Source organism: Myotis myotis, unplaced genomic scaffold (assembly GCF_014108235.1).
Source record: "Myotis myotis isolate mMyoMyo1 unplaced genomic scaffold, mMyoMyo1.p scaffold_m19_p_4, whole genome shotgun sequence".
Lineage (NCBI taxonomy): Eukaryota > Metazoa > Chordata > Mammalia > Chiroptera > Vespertilionidae > Myotis > Myotis myotis.
In genome coordinates this window covers 86076584-86095460 of record NW_023416346.1, presented here as the reverse complement: position 1 = coordinate 86095460, position 18877 = coordinate 86076584, and the positions used below count along the sequence as shown (strand labels likewise).

Genomic DNA, 18877 nt, shown 5'->3' with positions numbered 1-18877 from the left:
TTTTCATTTACCTCCCTCCTTTATTTTAAACCATTTTCTTTCCTCTAGTACCCTAATTCTTTATTCTTATTTTCTTTATTTCAGCTCTGCATCTACATATTCTATATTCCCTTTTTTGGTTGTTTTTTGTTTGTGCTTTGTTTGTTTGCTTTGTTTTATTTTCTCCTCATAATTTTTCTTTCTTTTTTTCTATCATTATTGCTCTCTTTTCTCTTTTGCAATTCTCTATTTTCTGGTCATTGCTTTTGTTGGTGCTGTACGGGTCTTGTGTGCATTTTTGTTTTATTTCTTCTGTTTTGTGTTTTGTTGTGTTATATTTTATTCTGTTCGGTCAGCATCTCCATGACAGCTCACAAGATGTGGTTGGGGTGAGCCACATAGCCAGCCAGCCTGAGAGGAGACTCCATTCACGAACAGGATAATAACATTCAAGACCCAATTACAACATGAGAACCCAAATAACTCAAACAAGGGGAATTCCTAGAGGACCCAGCTCAGGAGTTCTAAGAGACCACACCATTGGGTACCACAAAATATCTACTACATAAGACCACCCATACAATCCGGGAAGCACAGCAGTTTGATCTAACACATAGAAACAAAAACGAAGGGATAGCAAAAATGGGGAGACAAAGATATGAAAGAAAAGGAGAAATTGCCAGAAAATGAATTAAATGAAATGGAGGTAAATAATTTATCAGATAAAGAATTCAGAGTAATGGTGATAAGAGTGGTCAAACAATTCAGTTAGACGTACAAGCAACATAATGAGAACTATAAGGGTCTTAATGAGAGCTACACCAACATGAAAAGAGAGGTTGTAAAAATAAATAAGAATCAACTGGAAATGAGGAATGACATGGCTGAAATAAAGAACACCCTAGAAGGATTCAACAGTAGACTAGAAGAAGCTGAGGACTGAATCAACAAATGAGAAGATAATGTAGAAAAAAAACAACAAATCCATTCAGACAAGCAAATGGGGAAAAAAGAATTTTAAAGCAAGAGGGACTCTAAGGGAGCTTTGGGACAACATGAAACATAACAACATTCACCTTATAGGGGTACCAGAAGGAGCAGAATCTTGGGAAAGGAATAGAAGACCTGTTCAAAGAAAGAATGGCAGGAAATTTCCCTAAATTAGAGAAAGAAAAAGTCACTCAAGTTCAAGAAACACAGAGAGTCCCAACAAGTTGAACCCCAAAAGACCCACACCTAGGCACATATTAATTAAAATGGCAAACATTAAAGACAAAGAAAGAATCTTAAAAGCTGCAAATGAGAGGCAAAGTTACCTACAAGAAAGCTCCCATTAGACTATCAGCTGACTTCTCAATAGAAACACTTCAGGCCAGAAGGGAGTGGCATGAAATATTCAAAGTATCACATGATCTCACTCATATGTGGAATCTAATGAACAAAATAAACTTATGAATAAAATAAAACCGATAAATAGAAGCATGGAGCAAACTGAAGAATTTCAGAGGGAAGATGGGAGAGAAGTGATTAACTGGGGAAATTATATGCATGTAGTCATCACCCAAGGACAGACAATAGAGCGGTGAAGGCCTGGAAGGGGAGGGTATGGGGTGGAGGGGGTCAATGTGAAAAAGTAAAACACAAACAAAGGGGACATCTGTAATACTTTCAACAATAAAAATAAATTTTAAAAAAAATCTTATCAAATGACAGTGACAAAGGTGATCTGAGCTACCCTATCTAGTTGGACCCATTCTAGTCACTGTCCTCTAAATGAGTTAACCATATATATTAATGCAAAGGCTTCTAAAACTCATACTTATCAAGTTATATTTGAAGGAAGATTTAAATGATTAACTTGGTTATAGGAATACTTTGTAAATCAGAAGAAGATAAGGGCTCTCACATTCTGGTGAAGGAAATTACCCAGTAATGAGAGTCTCCAAAAAGAAAAACAACAACAATAGCAACTGTATGTCAGGATCCTCCTAAACAAACAAGTCAAAATTTATTTCCACTGCCACTTACCATTTTCATCTAAAAACACACCTATAAATTTCATGTAATGAAACAACTAGTTCAAAGTCACTGCCTCAGTGATGCCTTCTTTTACTATACTAGTGGGTCAATTGTTAAACTCTCTGTGCATCTTTGAAATTTTTGGTATTAATTTTATTATAGCATTTATCAAAAGGCATTATGAGTTATCTGTGGTTATGTCTCTCTACACCAAGAGACTGTATATTCATTGAAGACATAAAAATTACCATTCCTCATTGTATGAGGCATGTTACAATGCCTGGCACACCATACATATTCATTATATCCACAAGCATTCATTAAATGAATAAATAAATAAGAAAAAAATATGGAAAAAAACCAAGATGGCAGGATAGGTAAACAAGGGAGTTTGCTGCCTCGCACAACCACTTCAAAAATACAACTAAAAGACGGAACGGACATCATCCAGAACCACAGGAAGGCTGGCTGAGTGGAAATTCTACAACTAGAAGGAAAGAGAAAAGCATACTGAGACACAGAGCAGGCGCAATGCGGAAGTAAAATACTAAGGTACAGAGGCACACACGGAGTGGGCTAGCGGCTGAGGGCGCGGTTGTCGTTTTCAATCGGGAGGGAGTCTCAGGCTCTGAGCTCCAGTTCTGGGCGAGTTTCTGAGGACCCAGACTCAGATGGGAGAAGCGGGACTGTCTGGCATCTGTTGGAACTCGAGAGCAGCTTTCTCTCAGAGGGGCTTCCAGCAATTGCCAAGACAATGAGAAGTGGGGCCTCTGAGAGTAGCCATAACTGCTAGCCCCTCCCTGTTTATCCCATGAGACCCGCCCTGCCCAAGCCCTGCAGGGAGGCTTTTGCTGGATAGCCTAAGGCAGAGGCTAGATTACCACCTCGCTAGAGATCCAGGAGCCAGTGTACCCAGAGGTCAGAGTGGGACCATCCAGTTTGAAGCTCCATGGAACCATAAAGGACACACTCAGGGGGCAGATTCAGTGAGCACCAAAGCCCAATTGAAGCAAGTCTTGCCCCAGAGGGGTGTCTCCAGCACAGAAGTTCTCCCACTGCAGACACAGCTGATTCTCACAGCCAATTGGCCTGAAGGCCAATTCCTCCCAGTGATACCTACAACAATAAAGGCTTAACTACAACAAGACTGTGCACAAAGACCACAGGGGGCAGCACCAAGAGTGTCCTCCTCAGGTACTTGGGGAGGCTGAACCACTGGGCCCTAGAGGACACTAAGCACAGAAAACCACTTTATCAACACAGGGAAGCATAAAAAATGTGGAGATAAAGAAAAAGGACACAAATGACAGAAATGGAAGAAAGCAAACTACTAGATATAGAGTTCAAAACCACACTTTTAAGGTTGTTCAAGAATTTTCTAAAAACTGCTGATAAACTTAATGAGACCTACAAGAAATCTAATGAGACCCTCGAAGTTGTGATAAAGGACCAACTAGAAATTAAGCATACACTGACTGAAATAAAGAATATTATACAGACACCCAACAGCAGACTAGAGGATTGCAAGAATCAAGTCAACGATTTGAAATACGAACAAGCAAAAAACACCCAACCGGAAAAGCAAAATGAAAAAAGAATCCAAAAATACGAAGATAGTGTATGGAGCCTCTGGGACAGCTTCAAGCGTACCAACATCCGAATTATAAGGGTCCCAGAAGAAGAGAGAGAGAAAGATATTGAAAACCTATTTGAAGAAATAATGACAGAAAACTTCCCCTACCTGGTCAAAGAAATAGACTTACAAGTCCAGGAAGCGCGGAGAACCCCAAACAAAAAGAAACCAAAGAGGACCACACCAAGACACATTATAATTAAAATGCCAAGAGCAAAAGACAAAGAGAGAATCTTAAAAGCAGCAAGAGAAAGAAAGTCAGTTACCTGCAAGGGAGTACCCATACGAATGTCAGCTGAATTCTCAACAGAAACTTTGCAGACCAGAAGGGATTGGCGAGAAATATTCAAAGTGATGAATGCCAAGAACCTACAACCAAGATTACTTTATCCAGCAAAGCTATCATTCAGAATTGAAGGTCAGATAAAGAGCTTCACAGATAAGAAAAAGCTAAAGGAGTTCATCACCACCAAACCAGTATTATATGAAATGCTGAAAGGTATCCTTTAAGAAGAGGAAGAAGAAGAAACAGGTAAAGATACACATTATGAACAAGAAATACACATCTATCAACAAGTAAATCTGAAAATCAAGTGAATAATCTGATGAACAGAATGAACTGGTGATTATAATAGAATCGGGGCATAGAAAGGGAGTGGACTGACTATTCTTGGGGGGGAAAGGGGTGAGGGGGATGCGGGAAGAGACTGGACAAAAATTGTACACCTATGGATGAGGACAGTGGGTGGGGAGTGAGGGCAGAGGGTGGGGTGGGAACTGGGTGGAGGGGAGTTATGGGGGGGAAAAGAGGAACAAATGTAATAATCTGAACAATAAAGATAAAAAGAAAAAAAGAAAAAAATGTGACAAGAATGAGAAGGCTGTACCTATGCCGATCTATAAGGGCCAACATAGGGAAGAAATTGGAGAAAACCTTTAAAATTAATCTAGTTAACTCTAGTAATATGTAGTGAAAAAAGGGAGAGAGGGGGAAATGGGCATTCATGGCAATAAAACCCACAATGAGAGTGTCTTGATTGATAAGCAGGGAAGTAGCATAAAACCTGTGCATAAACAAGCCAATAACTGAGCTCTGATCTGGGAGAGAGACAGCAAATTAACAACTCTTAATAAATATTGGATAAAGTTGTCAGTGGGTAGAAGGGTGGGTTTCAGCAACAGTCAGTGCCAAAGACAGGGAAGAGCTAATAATGGAAGAGCAAGAACCGTCCAGTACACTAAAATATCTGTGATCCACACCAGTGTGTCTTGACAAATTGGCTGGGGTGCAAAAACCTAGAATTCTAAAGTCAAGGTCATCAGGGTTTAAATCCAATTGTAATGCAGAGTCAAGTGACAAAACCCATATGCAAACTTACATTCTGCAAACTTAGCTGGAGCTTTTGTTTGTAAGGGAGGAAATCCTGTGTGAGCTCCACAGTCAAGTTGTTGGAAATGAAGAGGCTATGGAGAAAGGCCAAGACCTAGGGAAAACATGTAAAAATATCTTTATCACCAGTGCCTTCTAATTGATCAAATAAAGAAAACAGAAGCACAGAAAAGAAATTCCACACAGTGTTTACCCAGTATAGTGTTAAAATCAGTCATGCAAACACAAACATGTCTACACATAGATATTGTCTTACCAGGATAAACATTTACACTGAAATCAGTTCCAGAAAATAAGGACTACTAACAAATTTATTCATTCAGATCCTTTTCAGATAGCACATAAAACCATTCATAATTTTGACTGCATGAAGACAGGCTGTGTCTTTTCTCTCTAAATCCTAAGGATTAGCACAGAGTAGGTACTCAATAAATATGTGTTGAATAGGTAGCTAAATAGATAAATGAATAAAGTAAGCATCTGTATCTTTATGAAGACTGCCACAATGCTAAAGAATTCAAAGAGCCTAAACCCCAATTTTAAATTAGAATAGTTTTGAGGGAGTTGCAGAAGACATACAATAAATAAAATATTTTAATGCCCAAAGTGCTCGACCCCATTAAAAATCAAATATATATATAAATAAAAACAAAAAATTATGAATTCAATCAAATATAAACATTTAAAAAATAATGATCAATGTTGGCAATAGTGAAGTATAATAAAAAGTACTAAAAATTATTCTATAGTTTTTAGAAAGTAAACAGGTAAGAACACATAAAATGCACACATACCATATACATATAAACACATGTATATATAAATATAAATATATATGTATTAATAAAGAGCTAATATGCTAATGGGCGATACACCGTAACAGTAATGACCAGTTATTAGCATATTACCTGGGGCGTTGCTCTGGAAACTGGGTGGCAGCAGGGAGACCCCAGAGGAGGCGGGACCACCCCTTGCCAAGGAAGGAAGGGGTGAGAGCTCATAGCACTCCCCTCACCAGTCCTTCACCACCCACCACTCATACTCTCCACGGCCCACCCGCTAGGGGAAGGAGCACAGTGCAGCAGGCGGGAAGCTTCCATGCTCTCCTCTGGCGCCATGATGGGGCAGAGTTGCTGCATTGCTCCAGAGATGGGGCAGAAGTGGGGAGGCGCCCAGAGAAGGCGGGACCAGCCCATGGCTACTAGAGGGACTGAGGGTGGGGCTTGAAGCAGCCAGAAAAGGCCAGAGGGTTTGGGAGCTGGGCCAGGCGTGCAGGAGCTCTGCGTGGACAGGTTTGGGTATCAAGGCAGGGCAGGGCTGCGCTATTTCAAATCACACGCTGGGCTCCTAGTGTACACACACACACACACACACACACACACACACACACACACACATACACACACACACACACACACACACACACACACACATACACACTGAGTGGCCAGATTATTATGACCACTTTTTGCCTTCAATAATGCGGTGATCCTTCTTGGCCTTGACTCCACGAGATGTTGAAAAGTGATGAGAGGAATCTGACACCATGCCTGATGAATAGCACTGTCCAGTTCTGTGAAATTTGATGGTTGTGGAACCAGCTGCCTGATGGCTTTTAACTTCGTCCCACAAATGCTCAATTGGATTGAGATCTGGTGATTGTGGGGGCCACCTAAGCAAAGTAAAGTCTCCCTCCATGTTCTTGAAACCACTCTTGCAAAATACGAGCACCGTGGCATGGCACATTGTCTTGTTGGAAGAAGCCATCTCCATTGGGATACGCCATCAACATGATAGGATGAACTTGATCAGCAATGATACTTAGGTATGTTGTGCTATCCAGACATTGTTCCGCATGAATTAAAGGGCACAAATCATGCTAGAAAAACATGCCCCAAACCATAACACTGCCCCCACCAGCTTGAAGGGTTGTACTCATGCATGTGGATGCATGCTTTCATACTGTTTCTGCCAAATTCTCACTCAGCCATCTACATGATGCAACTGAAAACGTGATTGATTCATCGGACCACGTGACTTTTTTCCAATGCTCGACTGTCCAATCCTTGTGTTCCTGTGTGAATTGGAGATGTTTTATCTTGGTAACTGCAGACAGCAAAGGTGTTCGAACAGGCCTTAGGCTTCCATATCCTTATGATGCAGTGTACGACTAATTTGTCTACAAACATCAGGTGGTCATAATAATCTGGCCACTCACGTTCAAATATATCCCACGTTCAAAGACTGTTAAATCGCGTTGTTTACCCATATCTTCAGAAAAAAATCACTTCTACTGTCATGGTAAACAACCTGCTTCCCTATTTATAATAGTCTGGCCCTCTAGCAACTTCAGCACGAACTTATAACTAATTTGCCTACAAACACCAGGTGGTCATAATAATCTGGCCACTCAGCGTGTGTGTGTGTGTGTGTATATATATGTATATATATATATATATTAGAGGCCCGGTGCACAAAAATTTGTGCACTGCGGGGGAGGGGGGTATACCTCAGCCCCACTTGTGCCCTCTCACAGTCTGGACCCCTCGGGAGATAGTGACCTGCTGGCTTAGGCCTGCTCCCGGGTGGCAGAGGGCAGGCCCAATCCCTAGGTGCAGCCCCTGGTCAGGCTCAGAGCAGGGCCGATTGGGGAGTTGGGGCGCCGCCCCCTGTCACACTCAAGGCAGAGTCAATGGGGAGGTTGCGGTGCCACCCCCTATCACCCACAGAGCAGGGCCCATCAGGGGTTTGGGGCTCCGTACTCTGTGTGTACCCTGTCACACACAGAGCAGGGTCGATCAGGGGTTTGGGGAGCTCCCCCCTGTCACGCACAGAGCAGGGCCAATCAGGTGGTTGGGGAGCTCCACCCTGTCATGCACAGAGTAGGGCTGATAGGGGAGTTGGGGCACCACCCCCTGTCACACACAGAGCAGGGTGGATCAGGGGGTTGGGCGCTGCCTCCTGTCACCCACAGAGCAGGGCCGATCAGGGGGTTGGGGCACTCCACCCGTCAAACTCAGGGCAGGACCGATGGGGAGGTTGCGGCTCCACCCCGTCACACGCAGAGCAGGGCCCATGGGGGTGTTGGGGCACCGCACCCTGTCACACACAGAGGAAGGCCAATCAGGGGGTTGGGGAGCTCCCCCCTATCAGGCACAGAGCAGGGCCGATCAGGGGGTTGGGACGCCTTCCCCTGTCACAAACAAAGCAGGGCAGATAGAGAGGTTGTGGCCCCGCCCCCTGTCACACAAACAGCAAAGGTGTTCAAACAGGCCTTAGGCTTCCATATCCCTATGATGCAGTGTAGGCTGCGGAGCGATCAAGGGGTTTGGGCGCTGCCCCGTCACGCTGCTCCAGGGGCCAGGAGGTCTCGCTGCTCCGCTGACCCCAGTGCTGGGAGGCCTCACTGCTCCGCTGATCCCGGTACTGGGAGGTCTCGCTGCTCCACTGCCCCCAGTACTGGGAGGCCTCTCAGATCCGCTGATCCCGGTGCTGGGAGGCTCCGCTGATCCCTGTGCCAGGAGGCCTCGTGACTCCGCTGATCCCAGTGCCGGGAGGCCTCGCGGCTCCGCTGATCCCGGGTTCGGGAGGCCTTGTGGCTCCGCTGATTCCAGTGCTGGGAGGCATATTACTCTTTTACTATATAGGATAGAGGTCTGGTGCATGGGTGGGGGCCGGCTGGTTTGCCCTGAAGGGTGTCCTGGATCAGGGTGGGGGTCCCGCTTGGGTGCTTGGCCAGCCTGGATGAGGGGATAATGGCTGTTTGCAGCTGGTCACACCCTCTTCAGGGTGGGGGTCCCCACTGGGGTGCCTGGCCAGCCTGGATGAGGGGATGATGGCTGTTTGCAGCTGTTCACACCCCCTTCAGGGTGGGGCTCCCCACTGGGGTCCCTGGCCAGTCAGGGTGAGGGGCTGAGGGCCGTTTTCAGGCTGGCGGGTGACTGAAGCTCCCAACCTCTCCTTTTTTTTGTTCTGGGATTTATTTACCTTCTATGGCTGTCACTGGAGCTGAGAGCCGGCTTTAGCTCTGAGGCTCTGCTCCAACTTGAGGCCTCGGCTGCTGAAACCAGGTATCTGCCTTTGTTTGGCTTCTATAATTGAAACACTGTTGCAACTCCAGCTCGGCTGACTGGTTTGAAATCATGGGCTTTGTTTAGCTTCTATAATTGCAACATAGTTGCTTAGAGTACAAGCTCAGGGCCCAGCAGTGGCAGGCGGGGAACCTTGGCTTCCTCCATCACTGGAGCAAGCAAGCCTCCTGTTTGCTTCAGCTGCCTGGCTTCCGGCCGCCATCTTGGTTTGGCAGTTAATTTGCATATCGCCCTGATTAGCCATTGGGAAGTGTGTCGAAGGTACAGTTAACTACCATGTTTGTCTATTATTAGATAGGATATATATATTTATCTGGTAAATATATATATATATATATATATATATATATATATATATAATCACACACAGTACTATACACAATCTTCCTGTTTCTTTCCCAAGGTTTCTCATCTCAGGAAATTACAACACTACCCAATCAGTCAATCAAACCAGAATGTAAAGAATAAGATCTGATTTCTCTTTCACTCTCATCTCAATCTAATCTATCAATAATTCCTGTCAGTTTTGCTTCCAAATACGTCTCTAATCCAGCCATTGTTTTCTATTTCCACTACAGCTGGAGGCTAATTCCAGCATGTCATAAATGCAAGAAGTTTCATCAAAAGGTTGATGGATCTTAAGGCTTCAGCAGGGCTGAAGAATCATATATTACCTGCTGCTGGAATAGCTGAAAGCATTTCCCCAAACCTGAAAATCTACATGTTATAACCTGCAGCTGGCCAAAAGGCTGAACAGCTGTAGGCATTTCCCCAAACCTGAAAATCTGCATATATTATTGCCTGCTACTGAGACAGCCAAAGGCAGTTCCCCAAACTGACAATGCCTACTGTGTACCAAACCTTAATCTTTGAGATTATATATATACTAGAGGCCCGGTGCACAAAAATTTGTGCACTCGGGGGGTAGGGGGTGTCCCTCAGCCTGGCCTGTGCCCTCTCACAGTCTGGGACCCCTCGGGAGATAACGACCTGCTGGCTTAGGCCTGCTCCTGGGTGGCAGAGGGCAGGCCCAATCCCTAGGTGCAGCCCCTGGTTGGGCTCAGAGCAGAGCCAATCAGGGGGTTGGGGAGCTCCCACCTGTCACGCAAAGAGCAGGGCCCATCACAGGGGTTGGGGAGCTCCCCCCTGTCACGCACAGAGCAGGGCCGATCAGGGGGTTGAGGAGCTCCCCCCTGTCACTCACAGAGTAGGGCCGATAGGGGAGTTGGGGCATCGCTCCCTGTCACACACAGAGCAGGGAGGATCAGGAGGTTGGGGCACCGCCCTCTATCACCCACAGAGCAGGACCGAACAGGGGGTTGGGACGCTGCCACTGTCACACTCAGGGCAGGGTGGATGGGGAGGTTATGGCTGTACCCCATCACACACAGAGCAGGGCCCGTGGGGGGGGGTTGGGGCACCACCCTCTATCACCCACAGAGCAGGGCCGATCAGGGGGTTGGGGTGCCGCCACTCTCATACTCAGGGCAGGGCCAATGGGGAGGTTATGGCTCTACCACGTCACACACAGAGCAGGGCCTGTGTGTGTGGGGGGGGGGGGAGGGGGGCACCACACCCTGTCACACACAGAGCCGCAGAGCGATCAGGGGGTTGGGGAGCTCCCCCCTATCAGGCACAGAGCAGGGCTGATCAGGGGGTTGGGGCACCTTCCCTGTCACAAACAGAGCAGGGCAGATAGGGAGGTTGTGTGTCACCCTGATCCCGGTGCCGGGAGGCCTCGTGGCTCCGCTGATCCCGGTGCTGGGAGGCATATTACCCTTTTACTATATAGGATAGAGGCCTGGTGCAAGGGTGGGGGCCAGCTGGTTTGCCCTGAAGGGTGTCCTGGATCAGGGTCGGGGTCCCCACTGGGGTGCCTGGCCAGGCTGGGTGAGGGGCTGAGGGCTGTTTTCAGGCTGGTGGGTGACTGAAGCTCCCAACCGCTCCTTTTTTCTTTTTTTTTTTTCTTTTTTATTCTGGGCCTGCTTTAGCTCTGGCTCCAGCTCTGAGGCCTCTGCTGCTGAAAGCAGGTATCTGGTTTGTTTGGGTTCTATAATCAAAACACTGTATCAACTCCAGCTCTGAGATCCTGGCTGGCTGAAGGCGGGTTTCTGGAGTTTGTTTAGCTTCTATATTTGTTACAATGTTTCACACTGCAAGCTCAGAGGCCGGCATCAGCAGGCGGGGAACGTTGGAGTCCTCCATCACTGAAGCAAGTAAGCCTCATGTTCACTTCCAGCTGCCTGGCTGCCGGCCACCATCTTGGCTGGCAGTTAATTTGCATATCGCCCTGATTAGCCAATGGGAAGGGTAGTGGATGTACACTAATTACCATGTTTCTCTTTTATTAGAATATATATATATATATATATATATATATATATATATATATCTGCTTTGCTTTAGGGCAATTTGTGTTAATAAAGAGTGAGGGGTCCAGAGATGCAGAGAACTTGGCTACTATAGCTAAATCTCCTCTGGCACCCCCATGTATTCCAAATTTATATTTCCAGTCTCTTTATTAATTTTCACACCACCCTTCTCCAGATTCCTGAACCCTTCTGGATGCTAAGAAACACCCCAGCATACACTACCACTACTCTATCCCAAACCAACCTCTTCTCTTGCTCAGAGCACTGCACTAACCTCCTAACTGGTTTCTCCACTCACAATGTTGGCTTCTTCCAAGCCATTCTCCATAATAAAATCAGCTCATATTATATCCTGCTTAATATCCATCAAAGGTTTCCCTTAGACTACACCCCAAATACCTTACCATAGCTATAGGTCCCATGCCTTCCTTTCAGATATTATTTGCTGCCATTCCCTTATATCTCACCAGTATTTTATTCCTTGATTACACCATTCTTTTCTATGTTAAGGACTGTGTATGTCTGTGTTTCTATGCCTGGAATGTTCTTTCCCCATTATTCACATTGCCTCACCTTTGCTTTCTTTAGATCTTAATGACAATTTCAGAGGACCTCCTTGATTACTTGACCTAAAGTAGCTGCCCATTTTGTTATTTGTTTTAGTGCTTATTACAACTAACGATTATTTTATTTATGTACTAGAGGCCCGCTGCACAAAATTTGGTCACAGATAGGGTCCCTAGGCCTGGCCAGAGATCAGGGCCAATCTGTGGGACGACTGGTGGGGCGATCAGGGGACCCCGCCGGCACCTACCTTGGCCGGCCTGGAGCTGCCTGCTCACCAGCTTTGCGCTCTGCTACCACCACTGGTCACCTCCCTCAGTGGGGCAATCGGGGGGCCCCTGTTGGCAGCTGCCTTTGCTGGCCTGGGGCCTGCAGGCTGGGGGCAGCTTCTGTATTGAGCGTCTGCCCCCTGGTGGTAAGTGCACATAATAGTGACCAGTCATTCCGCTGGTTCTTCCACTGTTCCGTTGATTTGCATATTAGGCTTTTATTATATAGGATATTTTCCTTCCCTTTGGTCTACCGACATGAGACAGTAGTATCCATAATGACAGAAACTGAGTCTGCCTTGTTCACTATAGCAAAACCAGTGTTTAGCACAGTGCCCAACACATAATAGAAGCACAATAAATGTTTATGGGATGAATGAATAAATACTTGTTTGCACATATACATAGCAGACATATATAAATGACAGATACACATAAACACAGATGCATATATTAATTTGCAATATATGCATGTTTATGCACATATGTATACACACACCCAAATCTACAAGTACATGGGTATATGCAGATAGAAAACAAATATAATAGGTACATAGAGAATATGGGAAGAAAATGCCACAATATTCACAGTCATTATCTCTGTATGGGGAATTTGTTTTTTGTTTTGTTTTTCTTTTTTTTAAATTTTGTTTTATTGCTTAAAATATTACAAAGAGTGGTATATATGTCTTTTCCCCCCTTTGTTTTTCTTATAATTTATTCTAGCTTTTCTGCAATAAGAATACATTTGTTATAATAAAAAGTTGTTAAAATTCAACATAGCTGTCAAATCAAAGTACATCTTATTTTATAACAAATTAAGGAGATTTAAGTAAAGAAAAAAGTTAAAGAAAATAGAAGTAAACGTGTTAGAATGGGAAGTCATTGAGTACACAGGAAATGAGTTCCTAGCACAGTGCCTGGGATATGATGGGTATTTTAAAAGGCTTTATGAAAGCGTGAGAGGAAGAAAGGAAGGAGAACGAGGTAAAAAGAAGGGAGACAGAGCCCAGCAGATATAGGATCCATCGATGATGTTTCTCTCTCATCTACCAGTATCTCTCTATCCCTCTCCCTTCCTCTCTCTCTAAAAAAAATCAATAAAAATGTGTGTGTGTGTGTGTGTGTGTGTGTGTGTGTGTGTGTGTGTGTGTGTGTTTAAAGGGAGACAGAGAAAGCCAGGGAACAAAAGAACAAGAACGGAATAAAATAAAGAATAAGCATAGCTAGAGAGAAAACATGGGTGAGGAAAGATTCGTTTTTAAACAGGGATTATCTTTCACATTCTTCGAGGTTCCAATTTTATGATCAAAGTTCTCCGTATTTACCAAGCATTTCATAAATATTTTTAAAGCATTAACCAACAGATAGAACTTACCGGCTCCACAATATTGAACTTCTTGGACTCCTGAACTTCCTGGATTTGATAAACATAATCAAGGGAGGACTCAAAAAAAATGTGCCTCTCCTTGTCCACCTGCAGGTCTGCCTGTGTAAGAAGGGTAGCAAATGTTACAAATTGGCATAGTCATTCATGCAAGTCAGTGCTTATGGGATCAACAGAATGCTAGAGCTAGAGGAGACTTTAGCCACCAAGTAGTGATCTTATTTCTTTGTTTTACAATTAGGGAACATGAAGCCAAGAGATAAAAGGTGATTGACACAAGACTTCTGTTTCTGGTCCTATAAGTAAGAAGCCTGTAAGTTGTCATGTCCATTGTCATTCATGAAAAACGCTGAACAAGGTAAAAAATCAACAACTCCTCTTAGATCCAACAGAGAATTGAAATCAGAGAGAACAATATCTCAAAAACTGTATAGACATTTGAATATGGAGAATCAAAGCTGGTCCTGCAGCCTATATCTGATATTTAAGAACTCTTTAGTAGGTCCAAGAAGGTGGCATTTGTGAACAGTGAGCTTGCACTCTCCCAAAAACACATTCAATGTATCCCTATATTTACAGAAATTCTTCCTGAAAGACAACTGAGAGCCTTTTCAATAGATTCTGCACAACAAACAAGAGAGAGAGAGAGAAAAAAAAGGGGGGGGTGGGAGATAGAGAAGGTTGAGGAACTGCAAGAGCTCTCCAGGAGCTGAGGGAACATCCCAGGACCAGAGGAACTGGTGCACATCATTGTTTATAGCTCCCAGGCATGTGGATGGCAGATGGAAGCTCCATCCAGGTTCTATGGACAACCTGCAGGTGCTGCAGCACATCTTCAGCCACCACTCCTGGAGTTAGATCAAACAGAAGAAGGAGGGCATGATAGCTTGCATCAAAGGAGCTTCTTCACTCAGAGGCTGATCCAGTAGATGTGGCAGGATTATGTTTCGAGTTTATGCTTTACCCATTGGGTTGCACGTACATGTGGCGCTCCTCTGCCTGGAAAGAATATAGAGGTAGCAAAAGACTGTGGTCCCTGGCTATAGGGATATCCTATCCAGAGTAAGTGCACAGATAGTGGGGTGCTGCTACTCCAAGAAAGAGTATGGAGCTGGTAAATGGGCTGTGGTGCCAGCACACAGGACTGCCCCATCAGAGAAAGTGCAGAGATAGGGGGGCACTGCAGCATGCACATGTGGGGCTACTCTGCCCAAAGAAAACACAGATCTAGTAAAACCTTGCAGATCAATGCAGAGTGAGTTGGGTGCTACCGTACATTTGGGTAGGGTTGCCGAGCCAAGAGAAGGTAAAGAACAAAGTAAGGCTATTTGCACACACAAGGCTGCACCACCAAAAGAAAGGGTGGAGCTAATAAGTGGTTGAAATACAAGAAAGCAATCATGCAGAATAGCCCAGCACAGATAATTAAAACAGGACATGCTGAGCACACACAAGGCAGTCCCTTCTATCATGCAGCCCTCCCCATATCAGAAAGGCAAGAAAGCGCACACACACACCAGGCTAGCCAAATCAGGACCCACTCCTTCAAGCTATGTGAAACAATAGGTATTGCAGGCATCCACCCCAACTACAATCAGCAAGCTAAAAGTATTCAACACACAAACTAACAGGGACCACTATTTCAAGAATGGGAACAGTAACTATTCCAACCAACTCAAAGGCACAAACACAGACAGTCAAACAAAATGGGGAGACAGAAGAATATACTCCAAATGAAGGAACAAGAAAAAACTCCAGAGGAAAATCCTAATGAAACACAGTTAAGTAATTTGTCAGATAAAGAATTCAAAGCAACAGTCACAACCATATTCAATGAACTTGAGCATAGAATAGAAGAACTCAGAGAGCACTTGAATAGAGATAGAAAATGTAATAAAGAACCAATCTGAGATGAAGTATCCAATAATCAAAGTGAAGAATACATTATAAAAAATCAACAGCAGCTTTATTAATACAGAACAGATTAGTGAACTGAAGGCAAAATAGTGGAAATTATCCAATCAGAAACAAATCGGCATACTCATTCAAGCAAGTCAGTGCCTATGGGATCAACAGAATGCTAGAGCTAGAGGAGACTTTAGCCACCCAGTTTTTTAAAAAACTGAGGATGGTATAAGAAATCTGTGAGATATATAACATTCACATTATAGGGATTCCAGAAGGAGGGGAAAGAAAGGGACAGAAAAAAAAAATATTTGAAGAAATAATGACAGAAAACTTTCCTAATCTAGGGAAGGAAACAGATATTAAAGTCCAAGAAGCATAGAGAGTCCCAAACAAGATGGACCCAGAGGGGGAAAAAAAAAAAGAAGAAGAAGAAAAGAAAAAGAAAAAAGATGAACACAAAGAGACCCACACCAAGATATATTAAAATGAAAACAAAAAAGCTAAGACAGAAAGAATGAAACAAGTTAGATACAAAAGAAATCCTATAAGACTAAGCTGATTTCTCAGAAGCAATTTTACAGGCCAGACGAAAGTAGGAAAAAATATTTAAGTGCTAAAATTAAAAAAAATCTACAATATAGAATACTATATCCAGCAAGGTTATCATTCAGAGTGGAAAGCGAGATAAAGAGTTTACCAGATTATCAAAGACTAAAACAGTTCATCCCTGGCTGATGTGGCTAAGTTGGTAGGAACATCATCCCATTTACCAAAACATTCCAGGTTCCATTCCCAGTCAGGGCATATTTCTAGGTTGCAGGTTCAATCCCCGGCAGGGCACATATTGAAGGCAATCAATCAATGTTCTCTCTCATATTTCTCTATCTATCTATCTCTATCTCATTCCCTCCTTCCCTCTCAGTCTTCCCCTTTCTCTCTTCCCCTCTCCCTAAAATCAATAAGCATATCCTCAGGTGAGGATTTTTTTAAAATTTTTTTATTGATTAATGTATTACATATGTGTCCTTATCCCGTTACCCTCTATCCCCCCACACACACATGCCCTCACCCCGCTGGTGTCCGCGTCCATTGGTTAGGCCTATATGCTTGCATATAAGTCCTTTGGTTGATCGCTCCCCCTTACTCCCACCCTCCCCTACCTTCCCTCTGAGGCCCGACGGTCCAATCGATTCCTCTCCGTCTCTGGATCTGTCTTTGTTCATCAGTTTATGTTGTTCACTATAGTCCACAAATGAGTGCGATCATGTGGTATTTGTCTCTCTCTAACTGACTTATTTCACTTAGCATAATGCTCTCCAGATCCATCCATGCTGCTGCAAATGGTAAGAATACCTTCTTTTCTACAGCAGCATAGTATTCCATTGTGTAGATGTACCAAAGTTTTTTTAATTCACTCATCTACTGATGGGCACTTAGGCTGTTTCCAAATCTTAGCTATGGTGAATTGTGGTGCTATGAACATAGGGGTGCATATATCCTTTCTGATTGGTGTTTCTAGTTTCTTGGGATATATTCCTAGAAGTGGGATCACTGGGTCAAATGGAAGTTCCATTTTTAGTTTTCTGAGGAAACTCCATACTGTTCTCTACAGTGGCTGCACTAGTTTGCATTCCCTCCAGCAATGCAGGAGGGTTCCTTTTTATCCATATCCCCAGCACTTGTCATTTGTTGATTTGTTGATGATAGCCATTCTAACAAGTGTGATATGATACTTCATTGTCATTTGGATTTGCATCTCTCGGATGATTAGTGACTTTGAGCATGTTTTCATATGTATGTCCTCTTTGAAAAAGTGTCTATTTAGGTCCCTTGCCCATTTTTTGATTGGATTGTTTATCTTCCTTTTGTTAAGTTGTATGAGTTCCCTATAAATTTTGGAGGTTAACCCTTATCAGAGATAACAATGACCAATATGTTCTCCCATGCAGTGGGCTTTCTTGTTGTTTTGTTGATGGTTTTTTTTGCTGTGCAGAAGCTTTTTATTTTGATGTAGTCTCATCTGTTTATTTTCTTCTTAGGTTCCATTGTACCGGGAGCTGTATCAGTAAAGATATTGCTACAACATATGTCTGCTATTTTGCTGCCTATGGATTCCGCTAAGATTTTTATGGTTTCCCATCTGATGTTTAAGTCCTTTATCCATTTTGAGTTTATTTTTTGTGTATGGTGTAAGTTGGTGGTATTTTCTTCTTAGGTTCTATTGTACCAGGAGCTGTATCAGTAAAGATATTGCTAAAACATATGTCTGCTATTTTGCTGCCTATGGATTCCTCTAAGATTTTTATGGTTTCCTGTCTTATGTTTAAGTCCTTTATCCATTTTGAGTTTATTTTTGTGTATGGTCTAAGTTGGTGGTCTAGTTTCATTTTTTTACATGAATCTGTCCAATTTTCCCAGCACCATTTATTGAAGAGACTCTCTTGACTCCATTGTATGCTCTTGCCTCCTTTTCAAATATTAATTGAGCATAATGGCTTGGATTGATTTCTGTTTTGTTCCATTGGTGAAACCTAGATAATTTTACTAACCTATGTCACCCCAATAAATTTAATTTAAATAAATGAATAATAGAGGAAACTATATGCAGGATAGTAGGGATATATGGGAATTCTGTGTACTTATCATTCAAGTTTTAAACTTAAATCTGCTCTAAAAATAAAGTTTTTTAATATTAAAAAATGTAACTAAGGATCCCCAGCTTTTTTCTGTTTGAACAAGTACAAAGACTGCATCCTTGCTCATTAGGAAAGTCATCAGGGATGTGTACATACAGCATCACACTGCTAGGACACTCCAGAAACTTCCATTGCAACCATCTCCAAAAGAATAAAGTTTGAACAGTGTCCAGTGTTGCAAACCCACAGGTTTGCTAATTCTGTAGGACAATTCACAGGATTCAACATATAGTAATACACATGGCTAAGATTTATTTTAATGAAAGCATACAAACAAAACCATCAAAGGAAAAAATACACGGGGTAAAGTTCAGAGTAAACTAGGTGCAAATTTCCAAGTATTCTCTCTTAGTGTAGTCATACAGGTCAAACTCCACCAAGGGATTATGACAACACATGTGCAATGTTGTCTACCAAAGAAGCTCACTAAAGACTGAGTGTCCTGTCCAGCCGGTATGGTTCAGTGGTTGTGCATTGACCTATGAGTTCATAGGTCACAGTTCGATTCCCAGTCGGGGCACATGCCTGGATTGCAGGCTCGATCCCCAGTAGGGGGCGTACAGGAGGCA

The 18877-nt window shown here is 43.4% G+C and overlaps 1 protein-coding gene across 3 annotated transcripts in view; it reads right to left on the bottom strand.

Moving 5' to 3' along the window:
* The window catches only part of OPHN1 (oligophrenin 1), a 604444-nt gene that overhangs the window by 303730 nt on the left and 281837 nt on the right, over nucleotides 1–18877 (bottom strand). For all 3 annotated transcript variants that reach the window (XM_036304626.1, XM_036304628.1, XM_036304627.1), the window contains exons 7-8: nucleotides 13696–13806; nucleotides 5011–5115 (exon numbers count right to left, since the gene is read on the bottom strand). In XM_036304626.1, the coding sequence (XP_036160519.1) occupies nucleotides 5011–5115; nucleotides 13696–13806 (216 nt within the window). The remainder of the gene's footprint in view (nucleotides 1–5010; nucleotides 5116–13695; nucleotides 13807–18877) is intronic.